This window comes from Rhododendron vialii, chromosome 5a, assembly GCF_030253575.1.
Source record: "Rhododendron vialii isolate Sample 1 chromosome 5a, ASM3025357v1".
Lineage (NCBI taxonomy): Eukaryota > Viridiplantae > Streptophyta > Magnoliopsida > Ericales > Ericaceae > Rhododendron > Rhododendron vialii.
In genome coordinates, this window is record NC_080561.1 from 6,878,803 (window position 1) to 6,898,954 (window position 20,152).

The 20,152-nt window shown below is 36.9% G+C and overlaps 1 protein-coding gene and 1 long non-coding RNA gene across 2 annotated transcripts; one reads left to right on the top strand and one right to left on the bottom strand.

Annotated features, from left to right (window-relative positions):
• The first annotated feature begins 7,190 nt into the window (after window positions 1-7,190).
• On the top strand, window positions 7,191-11,048 carry LOC131326481 (uncharacterized). The gene is made up of 2 exons (XR_009200006.1): window positions 7,191-10,081; window positions 10,593-11,048. It is a non-coding gene; the product is annotated as an uncharacterized LOC131326481 (long non-coding RNA).
• Window positions 11,049-13,064: 2,016 nt separating this feature from the next.
• Window positions 13,065-17,113, bottom strand: LOC131326686 (glycerate dehydrogenase). The gene is made up of 13 exons (XM_058359545.1): window positions 16,912-17,113; window positions 16,344-16,427; window positions 16,116-16,256; window positions 15,659-15,780; window positions 15,447-15,528; window positions 14,886-14,958; window positions 14,721-14,812; window positions 14,556-14,630; window positions 14,348-14,455; window positions 14,180-14,257; window positions 13,691-13,735; window positions 13,421-13,535; window positions 13,065-13,336 (listed from the first exon to the last, which is right to left on the bottom strand). Exons 1-13 carry the CDS (start codon window positions 17,032-17,034, stop codon window positions 13,314-13,316), a joined length of 1,161 nt encoding a protein of 386 aa, XP_058215528.1. The 5' UTR covers window positions 17,035-17,113; the 3' UTR covers window positions 13,065-13,313.
• Window positions 17,114-20,152: the final 3,039 nt, after the last annotated feature.

Here is a 20,152-nt window from a genome sequence, read left to right on the forward strand (position 1 = left end):
GGTATTGAGAGTTACAGTTTCAGTGATATTCTGATGAGGAACAGTCACTTTGTGTATATTGCCAAAGGTTAGATCTGTTTCAAATTCTCTTCACCCATACCCTAATGAATGAAGACTTATGCGGATTCTGTTGTTGTGATGTGTTGTTGTGTATCCTAACACCATCGGAGGATATACCGTTCTACCTTCTCTCTCTCACTCCCTCCCTTCTTCCCCTTTCCTTCTTTCTCAAACAAACCGCCCTGAGGGGACTTCTTATAAGGGTAGATTGTGAGAGCCCTTAATTCAAGTATCAAAGCAAATATTCTCAAGAACAATAGATAAACCTCAAATGTCTTTTGGAGCCTTGAAAGATTTGAAAGATTCGGTAGATCCTCTCTTGCCAAATGAAATACTCCCTTCCTGCCACAATTTTTGGGGGGCATCCATCTTCTTAGGGAACATCAACCTTACAAACTAAGAATAATTTGATTTCGGATAAAATAAATAAATAATACTTTGATTTCCCAAAATACTCTTGATATGACGTCTAGTACAATGTCAAAATAATATTTCAATGTGATTGTGACTTAAAAAGAAAAGGCAAAATCAGAAATGTACACAATTATACCTATGGTATTTCCCGGTACTTCCCTTTGGAAGGCTATGGATTCGAGTTTCGTCAAGGACATTGTGGTTTAAGGGTACAACTTTTGAATTCCTTGTGAATTAACTGACTAACTACTTCTAACTGCCGCTGATGTATGCCGCTTGGCAAAAAAAATAAAAATAAAAATAAAAACAATGTAAATCAACATACATTTTGGAACACCAAAACAAAAAAGGGAATCATAGGCTAAGAAAATTGGACAGGGGGAATACTTATCATAGCGGCCCAATCAATTTCCTTGCTATGTTGTAGAAAGATTTACAAATTGGAATTTGCCAATGAGCCATCATATTTCATTACTAGTAATTGCTCGTATCTAAAGGCATGATGCAATGCTTTGTAAATATAGCCTAAATGAAATATCAAATTTCACTTTTTTGAAAGTTTTTTTGTGGATACAACGGTTCTTTTTGACGTCGTCTCACATAAGGTGAGTCTCTAATATGTGTATGGTCCCACCTTATGTTAGAAGAGCATTACAAATAACCATGAATTAGAAAAAATTTCCTTCTCCCAACAAAATCTACTTCGCGGAAATTTTCATTTTAAGAATAAGTTTCAAACACGGTCTATCTAACTAAGTTCATAAAATAGTCTAACACAACAAATATTACCAAATCTATTTAATTTCATTAGTTGCATTCAATGATAGTATCAGAGATATTAAGAAGGTATAATCATACGGGATTCCAACTTGAATTCAATTTTTTGAACGTCCACTCACTCAAAAGTGACACCCCTATCGCACTTGTTTCTTTAACTGACCTAGAAAAATAAAAAAGCAAAATAGTTCCAAGATTACATATATGATATAACCAAGTGAGGAGTAGAGTTTGAAACTCTGTCTACCCAAAAGACTCCAACAAAAAACCTACAATCTTCAATCCAAAACAGATCATGAAACTCCAAATCATCTAAACCAACAGCTCAAGTTGTATTAAATAACAATGTTGTTCGCTTACCTTTTAGTTAAAAAAAAGAATCTAACACGAAGAATTACTATTGGCCGCGAAGAATTGCTCCTGGCCGAGAAGAATTACTCTTGGACGCATCGAATTACTCCTGGCCACAAAAAATTACTCTTGACCGCAAAAAATTACTCATGTCCACTACGAATTACTTTTGGCCGCAAACAATTGCTCTTAGCCGTATCAAATTGCACTTGGCCTCACATAATTGCACTTGGCCACAAAGGATTGCAAGACCATAAAGTAATTCGATGCGGCCAAGTACAATTAAATGCGGCCAAGAGTAATTTATAGCGGCCAAGTGCAATTCGTAGTGGCCAAGAATAATTATGTGCAGTCATGAGTAATTTTTTGCAGCCAGGAGTAATTCTTTGCGGCCAAGAGCAATTTAACGCAGCCAAGCGCACTTTGATGCGGCCAAGCGCACTTTGATGCGGCCAAGTGCAATTCAATGCGCTCAAGTGCACTTCAATATAGTCAAAAGTAATTCTTTCCAGACACGAATAATTCATTGTGGCCAAATGTAGTTCATCGCGGCCATGAATAATTCAGTACAGCCATGAGTAATTCTTTGCAATAGAAGTAATTTTTGCGGCCAAGAGTAATTCTTTGTGAACTTCTAATCTTGGCCATTGGCTTCAATGGTTGGGATGGAATGCCTTTTTTGTATCTCCGGAACGCTCCCTTATATATATACTAGTGAATGTCCGTGCCTGCTCCGAATCGATAGCCAAAAAATTACTCCCTCCGTCCCTTTTTAAGTGTCCTGCTTCGTAACTCCAACTTATTAAAAAGACATCATCATTACACCTTTCACATCAACTTTTTCCTCCACTTTCCCTACTTACCCATCATCATTACACTTTTACTCACTAACTTTTCAAAATAAAATCTACTTTTAGGGACAAAATAGACAATACACCAACTTTTACCCCCTAACTTTACAAAATGGACACTTATTAAGGGACAGCCCAAAATGAAATACTGGACACAAAAAAAGGGACGGAGGGAGTATTAAGTTTTATCCCTCCAACCTCTTTAACACAATGGCAGAAAAAAATCAATAGAGCATCATTTTCTTCACTCATCAATGACTGTGCTTAAATATCCATGTTTAAAAACACATTGTAAATAACCTATTCTTCCCCCAATTGATTATCTCCACTTATCCTTCCCCCAGTTGTAAATCAGTATCACAAAGCGTATGAATATCAATATAAATTTTATGAGTTACTTTCAATGAAAGACATCCCGAACCAATAATCATTCACAAAGACTATCAAATTTAGTACATACCAACATCAACACCACCTTCATACAGGATCATTCGATTTTGCCTCCAAAAAAAATTCCATTGAAAGCCATAAGAAAATATTACTTGAAGCAGTAGTCCCAAGTCCAAACAATCACATCGCAATACTTCTCAAGCAACTGTGAGGACCTAGTCAATCACATAACCACCATCTCTTGCCAGCATAAAAAATTAGGAACCAATGTTATAGACAAAGGGCAGTGCAATTGGATTTAATCCATCACCAAGATTGTAGATCGAAAATATAACTTCAATCCCACTCTCCCAATTGCACAATACATGCCTAGTACTACAACTAAGTGGATTCAAACAAAATGAAACCTAGATAGCCAAACCAACACATGTTAACTGAAGACTTTACATTTACAAAATTAATTTATGTTGTCTATAGCTTCCCCCAAAAGCTATTTTAACCATGAAACAACAAAGAACGAAGCAACATAAAAAAAAAATTAGGCTTAAAATAGTTACATACTTGTGGCAAAGCGTAGATCGGGCGAGAAAGAATCCACTAAGCGAAGCACAAATAGATTGTTCCCTTGCATCTTGAAAGAATTGGATCGAATCCTTTGCATCTTGAAAATGATGACTAAACCATTCAGAAATGTTGAAAAAGAGTTACACTATTTTCAGAAATGTGCCATGCACGGGATGAATCAAAGTACACATAGTTAATCTAAATTCATATCAAACAAAAAAATTCTTATTCTAAATTGTCAACATCATTCAACAACAAAAAAATAAAACAAAATTCAAGTTAACAAAATAAATCAGAATTTAACCTAACAAAGACGGTTGGTCATCATGAAGACTCCAATGCTCCTTTGTCCCTCAATATTCTTAAGATTAAGATGGCTGAGGAGCTCCTTTAGGCACGCATCTAACCTTCCTTTCCTGGACAAAGGACGTGCTAGAACACCACGCCAAAGCCCCTTTCTAGGAATACCTGCACCAATCACCACCAACCAAAAACTTAGAGACATAATACATACTAACGATATCATCACGCCAGAAAATAGACTGATTATAATAACCTAATCAAAATTCTTCCATAATTATAATGAAATTAATGTAAACCAATTGTTCGGAGTGTTTGTAAATAGCAGAGGAGAAGCATAAGGACTGATCATGAGCCATGAAGCACACTTTTAGGGAAAACATTGGCATTATTGTCTTGATCTCATTGCCAATCATTGCACTTGAAGTAGAATCCCAATAAAAAAATGAAGATCATTAGAGCTAATAGTAGTACAAAACAACTAAATCAAAGCAACTACACCTTTTTACCAATGTTTAAAGGGAGAAATGAATGCTAAGAGGCATATTGAAATCTTTGAAATGGAAAACAATGGCTGAAAAAAAAAAGATGGTAGAAATTTTTTTATCTGTTGCTATCCGTTGTCCTTAGGAAGCCTATCGGATTTTCAAAGATTAGTAAACAAAAAATTAATGAACACATTTTCTCGGAAGCCTATCAAATTAAATTAGTTAACAAAACATATGTCCAGATTTTCAAAGAAACCATTTGCAAATTTCAAAGGCAGAAATCAAAATAAGAAGTTTGGATAATCATTTCTAAATAAGATCAAACGGAAGTAGAAATAAAAAAAAATCATATAAGAATAGGAATATTGTTAATACTTACAACGCTAGTTCTTCATATAAAGTTTCAATTTTGCCAAAAAAAAATCCCTTGAAATTACTTTGACAGCAATTTGAAGTTTCAGTTTTGCAGGAAAATTCACTTGAAATTATGATGCCTCCAAAGCTTCCATTTTATGTCGTCACTCCTATGAATCTGCAAATAGCAAATAAAAAGAAAATTATTAGTAACTCTGTGAAAATAAAGACTAATGTAGAAAAAAGACGATATAGATTTCAATAACAAAGAAAAAAACATAGAAAGTCTAAATGACTTAATGCATAAAAGAGACCTTTTGATTTTTGTAGATCAAACATATGTTTCAAATAAAGTAGAGATTTGTTAGTAAAGAGTTTTTTCTTCATAAGCTCTTCCAATTATTTGTTTCCTTTTGAAACCAAATTGCCAAATAAATCGAAAATCATGGGATGTGGTAACCAATCCTATTAAAAAATAGTCACTTTTATAAAAGGGGGTAACCAATTCCGTGATTACCAAATGAGAAACTTAAAAAAAAAGAAGGTTATTCTTTTAAAATCTGAACCCACAAAATCACGGGGAAGGAAAATCATGGAATCTTAATTACCAAATTTTACAAAGAATTGCTGTAGAAACTACTTTAAATGGTAATGGGGAGTACTCCTACGGTTTTCTTTGGAAAAATGCTGCCGTAAGGATAATAATTATGGGATGATTTTGCCATGTTAATGATTTATGTTTCCTTTTCAGTTTGGAATTCTCGCAAGTCATGGGATTAGAATATGGAATGTAATTATGGCAGATTTCGTTTCATAAAGGCGGGATAAAAAGCAAAGTATTTACCAAAACACCATTTTATAGAATGAAGGGGGGAGATTTATACAGAATGAGGGATAAATCTTAAGTGTTGGTTGTCTTCAAATATCACAAAATTTGGAAAGTTTTGGTAATATTTTTTTTTTTAAATTCAAAAAAAAATCACAGAGACATTAATTTACAGTTATTATGAGTAAATAAACCCATGTGACAATTGTGTAATATGTGCAAAAAGTGTGATCACTTTACTGAAAGGAGACTGAGCCTAAATCATTGGATTAAAGTAATCATCTATTGCAATAACTTGTCTTTTGTTAAGTATGGATGAACTTACACCCTTGTGTTATGTACTATAGAAAATTATGTTAAATAAAAAAATTAACTCCAATGCGAAAACACAGACACATGTATATTTTCGTTGGCTTTCAACCTTCCTGATGAAAGGCGAAGATGAATTTATGTCTTTGAATCAAGATGCAACAAAATCAATACATTTGCTGTCACCAACATATTGCAATGAAACAAATAACTAAATATATAATTAATTATTTTTTCCCTTAATCTTTCGATCAACTAAACATTTAGCAGTCTGAATATATTTTAAAAAAATTCCATGTTTTTGGGAACCATATATGATCGAGTTTGTGCTAGTACAGTACTGTAGGGTAATGGGGTATGATGGCATTCCAAGTAGCTCAACATCACATTTATTAGTATTATTATTTTTTCTTAGTATTAACATTTAACTGCTAGTAATAGGGGCTAGTAGCAGGTTTTTTTTTCCTCTATACCCAAGTATTGCTTTACACCGTAGGATTAGTGGTAATCTTGTGAGACTTGGTCTCCTTAATTTTGTCCACAATATTAGAATCTCACCCTAACAAATTATTTATACATGGGATTAGTGGTAATCTTGTGAGACTTGGCGTCCTTAATTTTCCTCACAATATTAGAATCTCACCCTAACAAACTATTTATACATCATACTAACTCCTATATATATATACCACCGCGCAAACCTTTGATTTCACTCAGTGTTCTCTTTGAATAATCCACACCTAACCATACCTTTCCTCTGCCTTTAAGGCTTCAATCGGTTCACAGATTCTAAAAAAGCTATTGCTGTTTTCCTTTTTCGTTATATATAATTGAGGGTTAACCTTCATTAATTATTTCATTTGCCCAACAGTTCAGGAGAACAACACAAACAGTCCACTTCAGGTACTTTTTCATCTGTGTATGTGAACATGCTATACCCAACATTAGAATCTACCAAATTGATAATTTGAGTATTTGAGATTGATCATGTGTACTTATTCTCGGGTTTGAGCTGGGTATTCTATTAGGATTCTCTATTACCTTTTCTTACGTATTAACATTTCGGCAGCCGGCTTTGAAAGTATGTGCCATGTTTCTAGGTTTTGGTAATTGTGGTTCTCCCCTGTATTTTGTCTAGAATCTGTACTGCCTTCGGACTTTTATTGAATGGAATTGATTCCTCTTTAAAAAAAAAGAAAAGAGAAGAAGATAGGTTATGTCATATGTGTACCGGTACAAGTTTTCTGGTGCCTAATACATGTTTGATGAAATCCTTTAACAGCGGTTATGTGTGTGATTCGCATGTGTTTCTTCCCAAAGTCATCATTCTTCAAGATTCTGGCCTAACGAGGGATTTAAATTGAACAAAGGATAAATGGGTGCGCCATTTGGTGTAAAACCAAGAATTTCATTTGACCTAACCAACACCATAATTTCTGTTGCTAATTTCGCTTGGTATATATTCTCCAATTGCATGCCTTGGTTGCAGATTATTTGTCCTTGATTTCATGTCATATCCACACTAGTCAATGATTTCAAGTGGATTTCTTCATGTAACAAACAATTTGATATAGATTTTTTTTTTCTTGGTGATTTTTGGGTATGGAGTGTTGCTGCAATTTGAGCTTTCTTCTCAAGTTTAAATTTGTGTATTACTTAAAATGGAAGACCAGTTTGATCAGAACATCAAGCAAGGCTCCTTGTATACTGTAAAACATACTAAGAGGCCCACTCCTATTGCGTGGTATGAATTTGATACTTTGCCTACTAGTGATGATGGGAAAAAAACGGCCAAGTGTAAAAAGTGTGGGCGAAAGTATGTTGTTAGTGGAGCAGGCACATCAAATTTGTTACGGTATATGATTAATTTGAATGATTCTAGAACTCTCTTACGAAAAGAAACATATTTTGCATCAACTAAATATTACAAAAGTTCTAATATTTGAGGCTCTTGTGATTCTACTCACTGGATGTCGATGGCTCCATTAGTCCATTATAACATGTTTACTTCGTTAAATTAGGTGGCAACTTTCAAGAATAGAAGAGTGCTATTCGATGCTCGGGCTGCGTTGAAAGGGCTCAACGCCTTGTGAATTGGATTATGATATTCCAGAATATTGCGACGAAGAACCTTTTTATGTTCATTATTACTGTCGTCAGCATTTTTGTGGTGGATCAACGACAACCACCCCAAAAATGCCAACGACGGTTATTATGAACGTAAAAATGTTCATTGTCGCAGTATTCTGGAATATCAGCATCCAGTTCACCAGAATTATGAGGCAAAACATGAAACCAATTCTTCGGCTGAGCACTTTCAACGCAGCCCGAGCATCCGAGAGCGTTGAGTCTAGCGCTCTTCTGTTCTTGAAAGTTGCCACCTGATTTAATGAAATAAACATGTTATAAAGGAAGTATGGAACCATCGACATCCAGTTGGTAGAATCACAAGAGCCTTAAATATTAGAACTTTTGCAATATTTAGTTGATGTAAAATACGTTCCTTTTGCAATATCCATCGTCATCGACACGGGCGGCAAGTGGAGGTCATGAAGATGTTATACTAGACGAAATGGATGTAAGTATGTCTAATTGTCTATCATTAAATTCCTTCCTCTTATTCATATTTTGATACACATATGTTGTCCTTTTGGATGCGAAGAGTACAATTAAACAAGTGTTCCAGTTAACAGTAAGCTATATTTCTGTTTTGCCTTATGTCCGAGATATCATTGTGCATTTTGTTCCCAGTAGTAATTATACGAACGGCGTTGATGCAAGCATTAAAGGCCCAAAGCCATTACCTTCGGACATTGAAGCTTACATCATGTGGAAATGGAATAAAGTTGATGCAGTTTCTTACACATGCATTGCTCTCTGTTCAGGATGCCTCATGGAAGTGGCCTCCATTACGGCCACTGTGTTTGAGCTTGAAAGTTTTTCTGTAGCAAAGAGAGTTAAATGTCTTTTTCCTCCCAGTCTTCTTGGTTTAAGAAGCCAGTCTGTTCCTTTCACATCAGGATTTTTAGTCCCGTTTCTTGGTTCAAACAATGTTTTGGTATGCTTCGATTTTAGGTGACTCATTCCTGTGAAACATGTTTTCATCTGGATTTCATACAACGGATGATTGTCTCCAACGATATAAATGAGCCATTGATAACCGGCTATGAGGTCTGCCCTTGATTCTCGATGTTTTCTGGAGGGAGTCGTGCGAACTGATTAAAACATTTCTACTTGTATTTGCAAACTTCATACGGAAGAAACATTTTCTTATTTGTTGATCATTTCGCTAATCCAGTTTCAGAATCATCTGATCTTAGCGATAGATTTCACGTATATGGTGTTCTCTAGCTGCTTCGATGGAAGAAACATTGCTACTCTCTCTCTCACTCTGCCCTTTGTTTCCATCTTTCTGTAAACCAATTTGAATCTCTATAATACCCACAAACACACGTACATATGGATCTATAAGTACATTCATACGATCCGCATATTGGGGTTTTGATGTAATCCGCTTCGAATCTTATTTGTTGATTATTAAATAAAACGCAGCTTGTTGTTGAGTTGAATTGTATATGCCCAATTTACTAAAGATTTTAACACCTTTCTACGTATGCCCAATCTGGGACGTTTCTGTACGGATTAGTGTGACTTTGGTTAAGTTTTGCTACATCAGTTCTGGATCAAATTGGTATTTTAAGTGCTGAGGCATGCGAATGTTTCCCCTTGTATGATTCGCCCGGTTGCTGAAGAACGCTCGCTGGGAAATGAAATAACTAGGCTTGCACTTTCTTGTACTGCTTCAAAATTTCTCTTTGAACTCAAAGAACGTATATTGTTTGAAGAATCCTGACCAATTAGTGGAGCCTTGGCACCAGCGGTGGATGTCGTGGAATCAATAGGCCTATTTCATGGAAGGTCCTCAAAATTGTCCATCCGCAAGAATCACAGCATTAATCAGCGGCCGACCGTGGTTTTTTTACTGCTTTTAATTCGATAATGGAGAATTTTCCATTGTTTTCTCAGTTTTTTTATTGGTTCACTCCTATTTTTGTTAGGGTTTCTATGAGATGACTTTACAAAGAGAGAGGTACTCCTGCCATGAGTTCAAATGCAGTGGGTTTCTGTCCATGGTTTACGATCACATCATAATCCTTAGATACCTGGAACTGAATCTATAGGCGGTGCATGGCAGGATGGAACAGAAAAGCAGCATGGCATTGGACTGAGGTAATGAGAGATGAGGCGCTTGAGCCGGCTGATTGAGGTGATCGGAATCTGTAGAGGTTGATATATGTTGGCAGAGGAGCCATTGAAGGAGTGCAAAATTATTGAGGGTGATGCGAAGATCTCCCGTTCCCTACTGATTATGCTGATGGATATGTATCTGCTGGGAGGTATATTGCTCCATTTTGTTTTGCATTGGGGTTTTCTCTGCCTTTACTTTATTTCAGTTGCTTGCTTGCTTCGCATTCACGGTTGACATGGTTAGTTTAGTTGTGGCAATGCATGACCTTTTATTTTTGTTGAACGGCATATGCATGATCTTTTAGAACTTGCTATATGAATATATGATCATTCTCGAGCTTTGACTTATTGATGATTATCTTGATTTGCTTGAGTAATACTGTTGCGTAGTTTGTTGGAGATTGCTCCAGCCTCCAAGTCTATTTGGAGATGAAATTTGGATCGGTGGAAGAATCCTTCCCATTTCCGTGTTTTGTACATGAACTAAATGTTACTTAAATGTGTCTTTTTGCTGAAATGGGAGACAACATACGCGGCAATATTTTGCAATTTCATATGCATAAACAAATTAAAGTCCCTTTGGTATAAATACTGGTGGTAGTTTTGGCTCTTATATTCTTGAAGTCAAATGTTCATCTTACTTATACTTGTTCTGTGAAGTGCATAGAACGAAATGGAGTAACGAAAAAGGAAGCGTTGGGGATTTTCATCAACACCGTCGACATGGGATGTTTCAAATGTCAGTTTCCTGAAGCAAATTTTGCATCTTTGGAAAGCGAGGTATGCCTACTAGTTACTAGGAAATTATTGATTCCTTGTACACGAGCTATGCCTTCTGTGTTTTCGTAAACATTGCTAGTGGATTGGCCTCAGTTTTGATTTTGTTCTATTGATTTATCTTCATGTACCAGTAGAAGTGCAAGTTAAAATGCCCAAGTCTTGAGTTGGTTTAGGAACATAAATGAAAGTCCAATTAGGAAGTTTGTTTTGGGTTTTGAAGGAGGTTTGAGTGGAGAGAGATAGATAGAGAAAATGTATTAGAGACCGTGTGCAGGGGCTTTAAAGCCCGCAAACAAACATGATTCGGAAACAAAGCCTTGGTTCTTCATGCTTTCATCTTGGACTTTAACATTTTTTTCTTCAAATCATCTTGGACCCACCTGGTTCTTCATGTTTAGGAACAGGGGTAAACCTTCTTCTAACAATATTTGCTTTCAGTGTTCATTCATTTTGATTATTATGTTACCGTACATACGAAAATAACCATCACTACAATAACTGAAACATAATAAAAATAAATAAAAAGCAATGACCACACACAGTTATATGCAACACACGTCCCCCGAAACACTAGTGATATCATAAAAAGTTTAAAAAAATAAGTCGCTCCCAAACACCCCTAAGAGGGGCAAAAAACAATAGCCTTTGCTGCTTATATGACCAGTTATCATCCAATGGTCCATATTTTTTTTTCTTATCCTGCCTGTAATATTCCCACCCTAGACGTGCACAAGATATATGAGCCTATAAATGCATCACCTACCCTTCTCCCATGGTATCCTGGAGGAGGTTCTATATCTCGTGGTGTTCCATAGCCTTGCTTGCCTTGTCTGTTTTTTGGCGAATCAATTAACAAGTCCATAGGGTTGATTAAATTCCTACCGTCTAGGTCTCCGCATACTATGACCAACACTGGCCATCCATTTTTTTCCTTAGAAAGTAGTAGTAGTGCTCGGTAGGTTTGAGAAGGTACATATTCTCATCTCAAGGAGTATCCAATACACCCGAGACAAATGGACAATGTTCTCGTTCTTCCTCCGTGGAGGAGGTGGCAAGAGATGACTGGTAAGGAGATCGCGTCTGCAATTGGAGTTACCATCTTGATGATAGTGAAGAAGGGGTGGCAAGGGCGAGCATGCCGTAGAGAGAAGCAGCGATGAAACCAAGCATATCATATATTCAACCGGTCAGTTTCTCATTAAAGTCGTTCTCTTTAAGACCCTCATTAGTAAATTCACGTTTCTACGCTAGATTCCAAAGGCCAATATGTTTTGTACGAAAGAGAGAAGGAAAATCGGGTGACGAATGTCCTATATGAAATCATTTAGACATTTAGTGCAAATATTCTCTCTCTTTCGTACATTGCATATTGGCCTTTGGGATCTAGCGTAGGAATGTGAATTTGCCGATGAGGATCCCAAAGATAACAACTTCAATGAGGAACTAACCAATTGAATATATGATATGCTTGGTTTGGTCAGGCCTTCTCTCTACAATATGGCTTGCCGTTGCTAACACCAACTTTACTATCTCCAAGATGGTAACTCCAATTACTAAGGCAATTTCGTTATGACTCATCTTCTGCCACCACCTTCGCAGAGGAGGAATAAGAACATTGTCGACTTCTCTCGGGTGATTTGGATACTCCCTGCGAGGCGAATATGTCCCTTTTCAAACCTAGCGAGCACTACAACTATTTTCTTGGAAAAAATGGATGGCAGTTGGTCAAACTATACGGAGACTTGCACGGTTGGAATTTAAGTAACCCTATGGACTTGTTAATTGATTCGCCAAACCAGATAAGGTGAGTAAGGATGTGGAATACCATGAGATACCAGGATACTATGGGTGAAGGGTACGTGTTGTATTTATAGGCTCATATATGTTGTACACGTTTAGCTAGGGTAGGATTAAAGGCGGGAAAAGGAAAATAGAATAAATATTGACGATTGAAAGATAATAAAGAAAATACTAGGGGTGTTTGGGAGTTTAGTGGTAGAAGAATGTGAATGCCAAAGCTTAAAATTCCCTCGCAATGCCTTCTACAAAATATTGCACTTCGTTGATCCGTCGTATATGATAAGAATATTAAACATTTGGATCCTTCTATTGAGAGCCACTAAGTTAAAGAAAATGAAAAAAATTACACACTCCGCTACATTTTTTTATACTTTTCAATATACTTTCACACACATCTACGCATTTTTCACAAATTTTAACGCACTTTTTCAACATTAAAACAACTCGATGGGCTGCATTTTAGCATTTTCCTAAATTATTTTATCTACTACTGTAGTACTTTTTTCTTCACAAGAATATGTAAATTGAAAGTCGAGCAAATTTCTTACCTACTTTTAGTACACAATAAAACATCCATTTTATAGCTTTACTTTGACATGATCAAAAAGCAGTTTTGAATAAGAACTGAGAAGGTGCAGCAAATATACAACAAAGTCACAACATTCCTTGAATACATAAGACTATTTTTCTGTTTCCAGAAATGAAGACTCGACAGAGTCTATGTCGAGTCTATACATCACCATCCTTTCCAGAAGATAGCCATATATCACGAAAGGTCAACTAGCCATTGCACATCCCTGCTTACAGTTTTGACACTGGTAAACCTGTACTGCGAATGGAACTTTAGGTGCAAGTGAACTCATACGTCTATTGACAAAACTGGAAGAGTTATAGAGTGATAGTATTACCTAAGGCTTTTGCGTTGACAATGCTTGGGCTTGCAGCTGGAGGAGGAGCATTCTCATTTAAGAATGGTTCTACGCGATTTGAATCGGACCAAACTGGGTATCCTTTGATTTTTCCCTGTAGTTGTCACAGTAAAGACGGTCACTAGTCCCTTAGAATTTGCAATATCATTTGAACACAAGTTAAAGCAGAAGGGTAAAATTAGACAAAACCAAGCTTAAACAGAGGCTTCACTTTCCAACGAATAAGTTTCTCAGCTGTAGATTTCATACCAAGACATTCAAAGCAGCCAGCGTTGCCATTCCTTCACGAGTCCACTGCATAAAATCATGTGGAGGTTATTTATCTATCGAGGTTATTTATCTATGGTGGTGTTATTTATACAAGGATATTCTCAAATAGCTTTAGACGTTATTTTAGTGCTTAACCATTACATAGTTTAGTTAGGTTATCTAATCTTCAGTCGCCCGTTATCATTGGGAAGAGCCTATTAAAGGGAAAAACTATTGGGTGCTCCTAGGGCACCGCCAATGGTGTCCCAACATGAAAAACAGTGTCCTTTCTCGACCACAAATTCATGTGGGGCCGATATCATCCATCTATATTGTCCCGCATCAGCTATCTTATATACATTGATGACCAAATAGCAACACAAGGATTAGCTTGGTTTCGTAAATGGACAAATCTATTGGGTATCATTTGCAGGAAAATATTTTTACCAATGTTTGAGCCTAATCTAGCGATAAACTGATCAGTATTACCTTGGAAGCAGAAGCAATGTGAGGTACCACGATGGCATTTTTCATGTCTGCAAGTCCAGGTTTCATGTATGGTTCATCCTAGTTCAGAATAGCAATGGATGAGAATTTGCTAACTTGAAGCTTTATAAAAATAAGATACACTCAAACCAAATAACAAGGTTCCTTTACCTCGAAGACGTCGAGACCAACTCGAAACATAGGATTCTCTTTCAAATGCTCCACAAGAGCTACTTCATCAACCACAGGCCCGCGACTGCAGTTTATAAGAATTGCTTCCTACGGATGAAAATTCCATCCTTTTACTGGGATGTAAATCACGTACTCGTACTATCTTCTCAAATCATCAATAACTAGAAAAAATTCAATCAAGGTTTACCTTTTTCATCTTTGAGAGGCTTTCTTTATTTACTAGATGATAAGTTGTTTTGTCCAAGATTGGATGAAGACTTATCTAGAATGAAGCATCAATAGCCATTAATTCAAAAAGAAACAAAAGAAGTTTTCCTAAAAATGCACAATAAATTCAAGGCAAGATTCTTACCACATCGGCCTCTCGGAGAACCTCTTCCATGCTCGAGGCTCTTTTCCAAGTAACAGGTTGTTCACCATTGGCTTTTAGGAACTGACCGTAAGCTGCAAAAGGGCAATGAATCAGTATCAACATAGACTTACAAGTGGTTAACTTCAAGAGGTCATCCAGACATGCCTGTGATAAACTTTTCGAGGCGTGTGGATTGATACAGATCGTAGTAAATTAAGTTCATTTTGAATCCTTCGACCTGTTACAATAGCACAACAGAAGTTCGTAGCACAACAAATGCACATACTGAAATACATTGAACCAAGCGAATGGCTTCCAGGTCATCTCACGAGTCATGACAAAACACATCTAAAATCTGAGCCTTCTACTTTGGCACTACCTTTCCTGACTACCTCTTGAAATGTTTATCATGGTAGAAAGTGAAATTATGTAAAAGTATTAATGTGCATGCCTACTTTATAAGCATAGTTTTACAATTTGGGATAGCAAAATAGACATGGGACAAGTCTTTCTGTGCCCTAGATCTCCTTTGCAACAGCTCAAATACATTTCGAGTTGTTGTGAACTATGTTTATGCACCTCTCAGTTTGTTTAATTACTAACTTAAATAAGTTTGTAAACAAAACTACTTAAGCAGAACCAGATTTTCGAACAGCCGCAAACCACAGGTGGGCAAGTAAAAACTGGTCAATACACCAGATTGGATAGTTGGCAGTATGAAATTACCATCATTCTAGCATAAGCAGATCCAATTCGACCAGCTCCAATGACACCAACAGTCTGTCCTTTTAGCAAGTTCCCCACAAATCTATTTAGTAATAGAAGACGAAGTGCATAATCATACTCATGAAGAGCACGGTGAAATCCACATTAACATAACTATCATAAGTCAAGCAAAAGTAATAAAGCTAAGGCATTGGAAATTCAAGTTGTCATACAAATGTGGAAGCCACCCATCATATAAGCCTGCCCTCATGAACTCATCAGCTTCAACAATTCTTCTAGCTGCTGCTAAAGAAAGCGAAGCAGCTAACTCTGCTGTAGTCTCCGTGAGAACTCCCTAACCACACAATCAATGCATCGATGTCAATATATTACTTCTTTGGACCGATTCAAATTTTATGCAAGTACATTGCCATATTTATGCATAATCTCGTGTGCATTCTAAAGCATTTGTGTTTGTGGTGACTCAAGTGGAAGGGATGCTGAATGCAATTTAAGTTTGGATTCCTATGACAAAATGACAAAAGGGTATGCACTTGTGGAGTTAGAATGGTACAACACAATGGCTAACTACTCTATGTAGCATAGTTTCGTCTCACGAACATTTCATCAAGCATGTCGTCTGCATTCATGACCAAAACACAAACAGACATCAAAGAGAAACAAACATACAGGTGTGTTGCCAACAGCGACACCGTACTTAGTGGCCGCGTTGACATCGACATTGTTGTACCCAACAGCCATGTTACTGAAAGCCTTGCCTCCTGCTCTGCTCAATGCAGAGAACAGTGTTTCACCCCAATCCTCAGTCAACTGGAAAACCCAACAAAAAGTTTAAATATACTAAACCAACCCAATAAACACAAAGAAAACCCATCTCAAGAATCGAAATATAAATACTTGTCCGATCACTCCATCGCACTTATTGCCGATCAGAGCAATGATATCTTCGACAGACAATATGGTTTTCTTCTGTGTGCATATCTGAACATCAAAATGAACAAAATTAAATCAAAAATACTTAACCAAAATGCTATGGGTACTGATCGGTTGGTCATAACCATTAGGTACTAACCCCTTGTGCGGGGCCATCTCGAGTCTCACACAAATAATGAAATAAATAATTCGAGACGTTCACTTTGTTTTTTTGAACGATGGACGTGCATTTTGTTTTAATGTGCTTTGTAATAATTCGATTCCGATATCGATAAGAGTTTAATCAATAACTTCAACTAGTGGTCTTCTTCAAAATTCTGGATAGCGAATTCTAAATAAATAATTAAATGAATTGTCGATATCCGAATGAATTGAAGTCTTACAAAGCATATTAAAAAAAATTATTTTGAACAAAATCAACGTGTCGAATTATCTGTCTGGACCCTATGCGTATCGGTACCCACGGCCGGATTCATTACGTTAAAAATGCAAAGAAAAGGAAACAGAGTAATTGAAATGGAAGAAGATTTACTTCGACGCGACAATCTTGTTCGATTAAGAGATTGATCCACCTGGTACCAGGCATGGATTTTGTGCTGATAACTCTGTATTTCCCATTTGGGTTATACACCTCGATCGACACTGGCTTCGCCATCTCTCTCTCTCTCTCTCTCTCTCTCTCTCTCCAGCTACGAAGTGGAGTAGTACCAAAAGAAACAGAGAGGTTTGAATTTCAGTTGCTCTGTTTCTCTTCAGTAAATGCCTGTTATGGTGTGACGCGGACTACGGTATTAAGGGTGAGTTCAGCCAACTTTTAGCGGATTTTTTTGACACGATTTTTTTTTTGGTTTTCTCGTAATTTTATTGGCTCCGTTTGTTTCAATGTAAAATATTTTACATGTAAAATATTTTTTCAGAAAACAAACTTCAAACTTTTATTTTCGGTATTTGATTGGCACTTGAAAATATTTTTAGAAATTAACAGAATTGTGTAGAGAGAGAAAATGAGGATTAAACGGTGGAGATATCTGAGAATATTAAAACTGAATGAGGGTTAGGACTGACGATCGAGGAAACTGAGCAGTGAGAATTGCAATAAAACTCAGCGGATTCATTTCGGAAATTGACTTACCTTGAAAATAACTTGTGGAAGATTTAAAGGTAAGTCATTTTCATCCAATTAAGGGAAAAGTTTTACATGTAAAATATTTTTTTCATTTTTTACACAACCAAACACTGGAAAATAGGTAAAACATTTAACCGAAAAATATTTTACACTCAAACAAACAGAACCTAAGAGTCAGGTCAAATTTTTACATCATTTTTTCCGTCTCGATGAAAGGAATCGAAAAAGCATATGAAGGCAAACAAAAATTGAAAAAAATTCATATACTGTAAGATAATTTTCTTGAGTCTTTTCGTCGTCTTATACTAACTTTTATGTATATTTTTATACTTTTTTGATTTCTCTCGTTAAGACGAAAAATATATGATGGAAAAATTATGAGAAAACAGCTAAAAAGACTGAAAAAGTATGGCAAACCAATCCTAAATTAGGTTTGCCACTTGATTTGTTTCAACGAAAAAGATTGGAACGGTTATTATAGGCCGTTGATTCTGTGGGGCCTATGGGGGATGCAGGTTATTATGGTGAGTCAGGTTGGAGGATTGGAATTTTGGCCCTGGAAGTGTTTGGACCTCTCGATTGTGGCACTGGATAAAACGGATATGGCTGCACGGCTGAACGACACGTAAGGGGCCTATCCTTTTTCTTGGAATGACATAAATGACCCCTTCTGACTGCAAAGTGAGATCCATTGGGTTTGGAAGATTCGGGACACTAGTGTTAATCCGTGCTTACGGCATTACGCATTTCAGTTAAAAGGGGATGACAGTTGTGTGATTTAGGTGAAAATCATGAGCACTTAACCAAGAAGTAGGAGGATGCACTATAGCCTTTGGATCAAATGAATCTAAACCGTTCCAACAACTTGTCCCCACATTCTTCTGTTTTATAATAGAGATTACGGTCACATAACTGATCTAGCTCAAAGATGTTCGTACGTACATCCCTTTTTTATGAACGGAGTTCTGTTTAATACAGTCCACTGAGCAATGAATAATCCAAAAAGATGTACCTCTTAGCTTATCTGGTTGTATCTTTTAACTTTCGACGAAGATTTTTGTGATTCGAGTTTATGAAGAGATGTCGAACACTGTTTAGAATTATATTGCAACCGCAAGAAAAGAATAAGATAAATCAACCTCGCTTGAGTATGCACACGGTCAAATGTAACACCTTCGAATTCAACCATAAACTCGAATCGAAAATGAGATAAGGAACATCTCTAAGCAGAAGCCATTGAACAAACTCTGGTTTGGTGTTTTGGGATAGCTCTAACGGAAAGATGAAGTAGGGTGGCTCGGCTCCCTCTGGCAATAAGTCTCCAATGTACGGAGTGGCGTTTCGCTGGCGATAGATCCGTGGCCGGAGGTTCCAGTACAAGCTGTTTTTAGCTTGGTTTCTCCCGGCCGGTCTTCCCGGTCCGGTGCCTGTACCGATCTGATTTTCCAGATCCGGTGGGCGTGGTTGGTGGGCAAATAATTTTCAGTCTGTTTTGTTTGTTTTGTTCTAGTTTGGTGTTGATTTCATCCGTGCTTACAGCTATGGTTTGAGCTGGGTGTCCCTTTGAACTCTACTACTAAAATCGAAGACCGGTTCATTGCCCTACATTTATGTATGGTCTGCCTTCGGCAGTATGTGCTTAGGAGCCTCCTAGTGGATGTGTTTTGTGTCTAGGTTTTAGTAATTTTGGTTCATTCCTGTATTTTTTTTGATGAAATCGTTGTAACCTTCGGATTTTACCATTGGGTATCGTGAAATGAATTGATTGACTTATAAAAATAAAAATAAAAACAAATCCCATGGCGAATATACATAGGGGAGGGATTTAGAGACAGTAACTTTGCTACTCCAATATATTTGACACTAAATCCCAGCCATTGATTTGGATGGTTGGGATTAAACGTAAAAAGGATACACTCTCTCTATCTTGCCCCTTCTCTCTCACGCCTCACGCGTGTTCTACTCTCTCTCTCTCTCTCTCTATCTACGTTATTCACGCTCCTCCACACAGAAACTCCAACCATCGACGAGCATCTACGCTAACCTTCTGGCCTCCAGCGACAAATGGATTCCGACTGAGTACTCTCAATTTCCGGCAACTGTTCTCTCTCCCTCTCTCTCTCTCTCTCTCTCTCTCGATTGAAAACAGAGATGCCATGGCAAAAAATTTGGGACTTTTCAGGGTCGCTGGAGTTGGGTTGCTGAATCTGTAGTTCATCATCATCTTCTTCTTCAGGACCGATTGTTGCTGATGGTGGAACCAGTGCCGGTCGCCGGAAATTGAATATCCACGTTGGAGTTAAAGGCTGTCATGACTCCGATACAATAATGGCCTTCACCAATTTCAGCCATTATAGATCTCGACTTTTGCGAAGCTTGATTTTTTTTCTTTTCATTTCTAGGTTTAAGCGTTGTTTGTTGTGACTTTTGTTCCTCACATTGGTTTGTCCATGGCTTATGCCCAACAGGTGTTTGATGTAAGTTCTCAGAGAAAATGTACTGAATTTGGAATCAAAACTGTGCAATGACATAGTATTTCTTTTGTTTTACGTGTATGTTCGAGTATGTGATGAGCCAAATTTTCTTCTTTTGACAAAATATTTGGATCTATGTTTGCCCCAAATTTTTTGTTTCTTAATCCTAACTG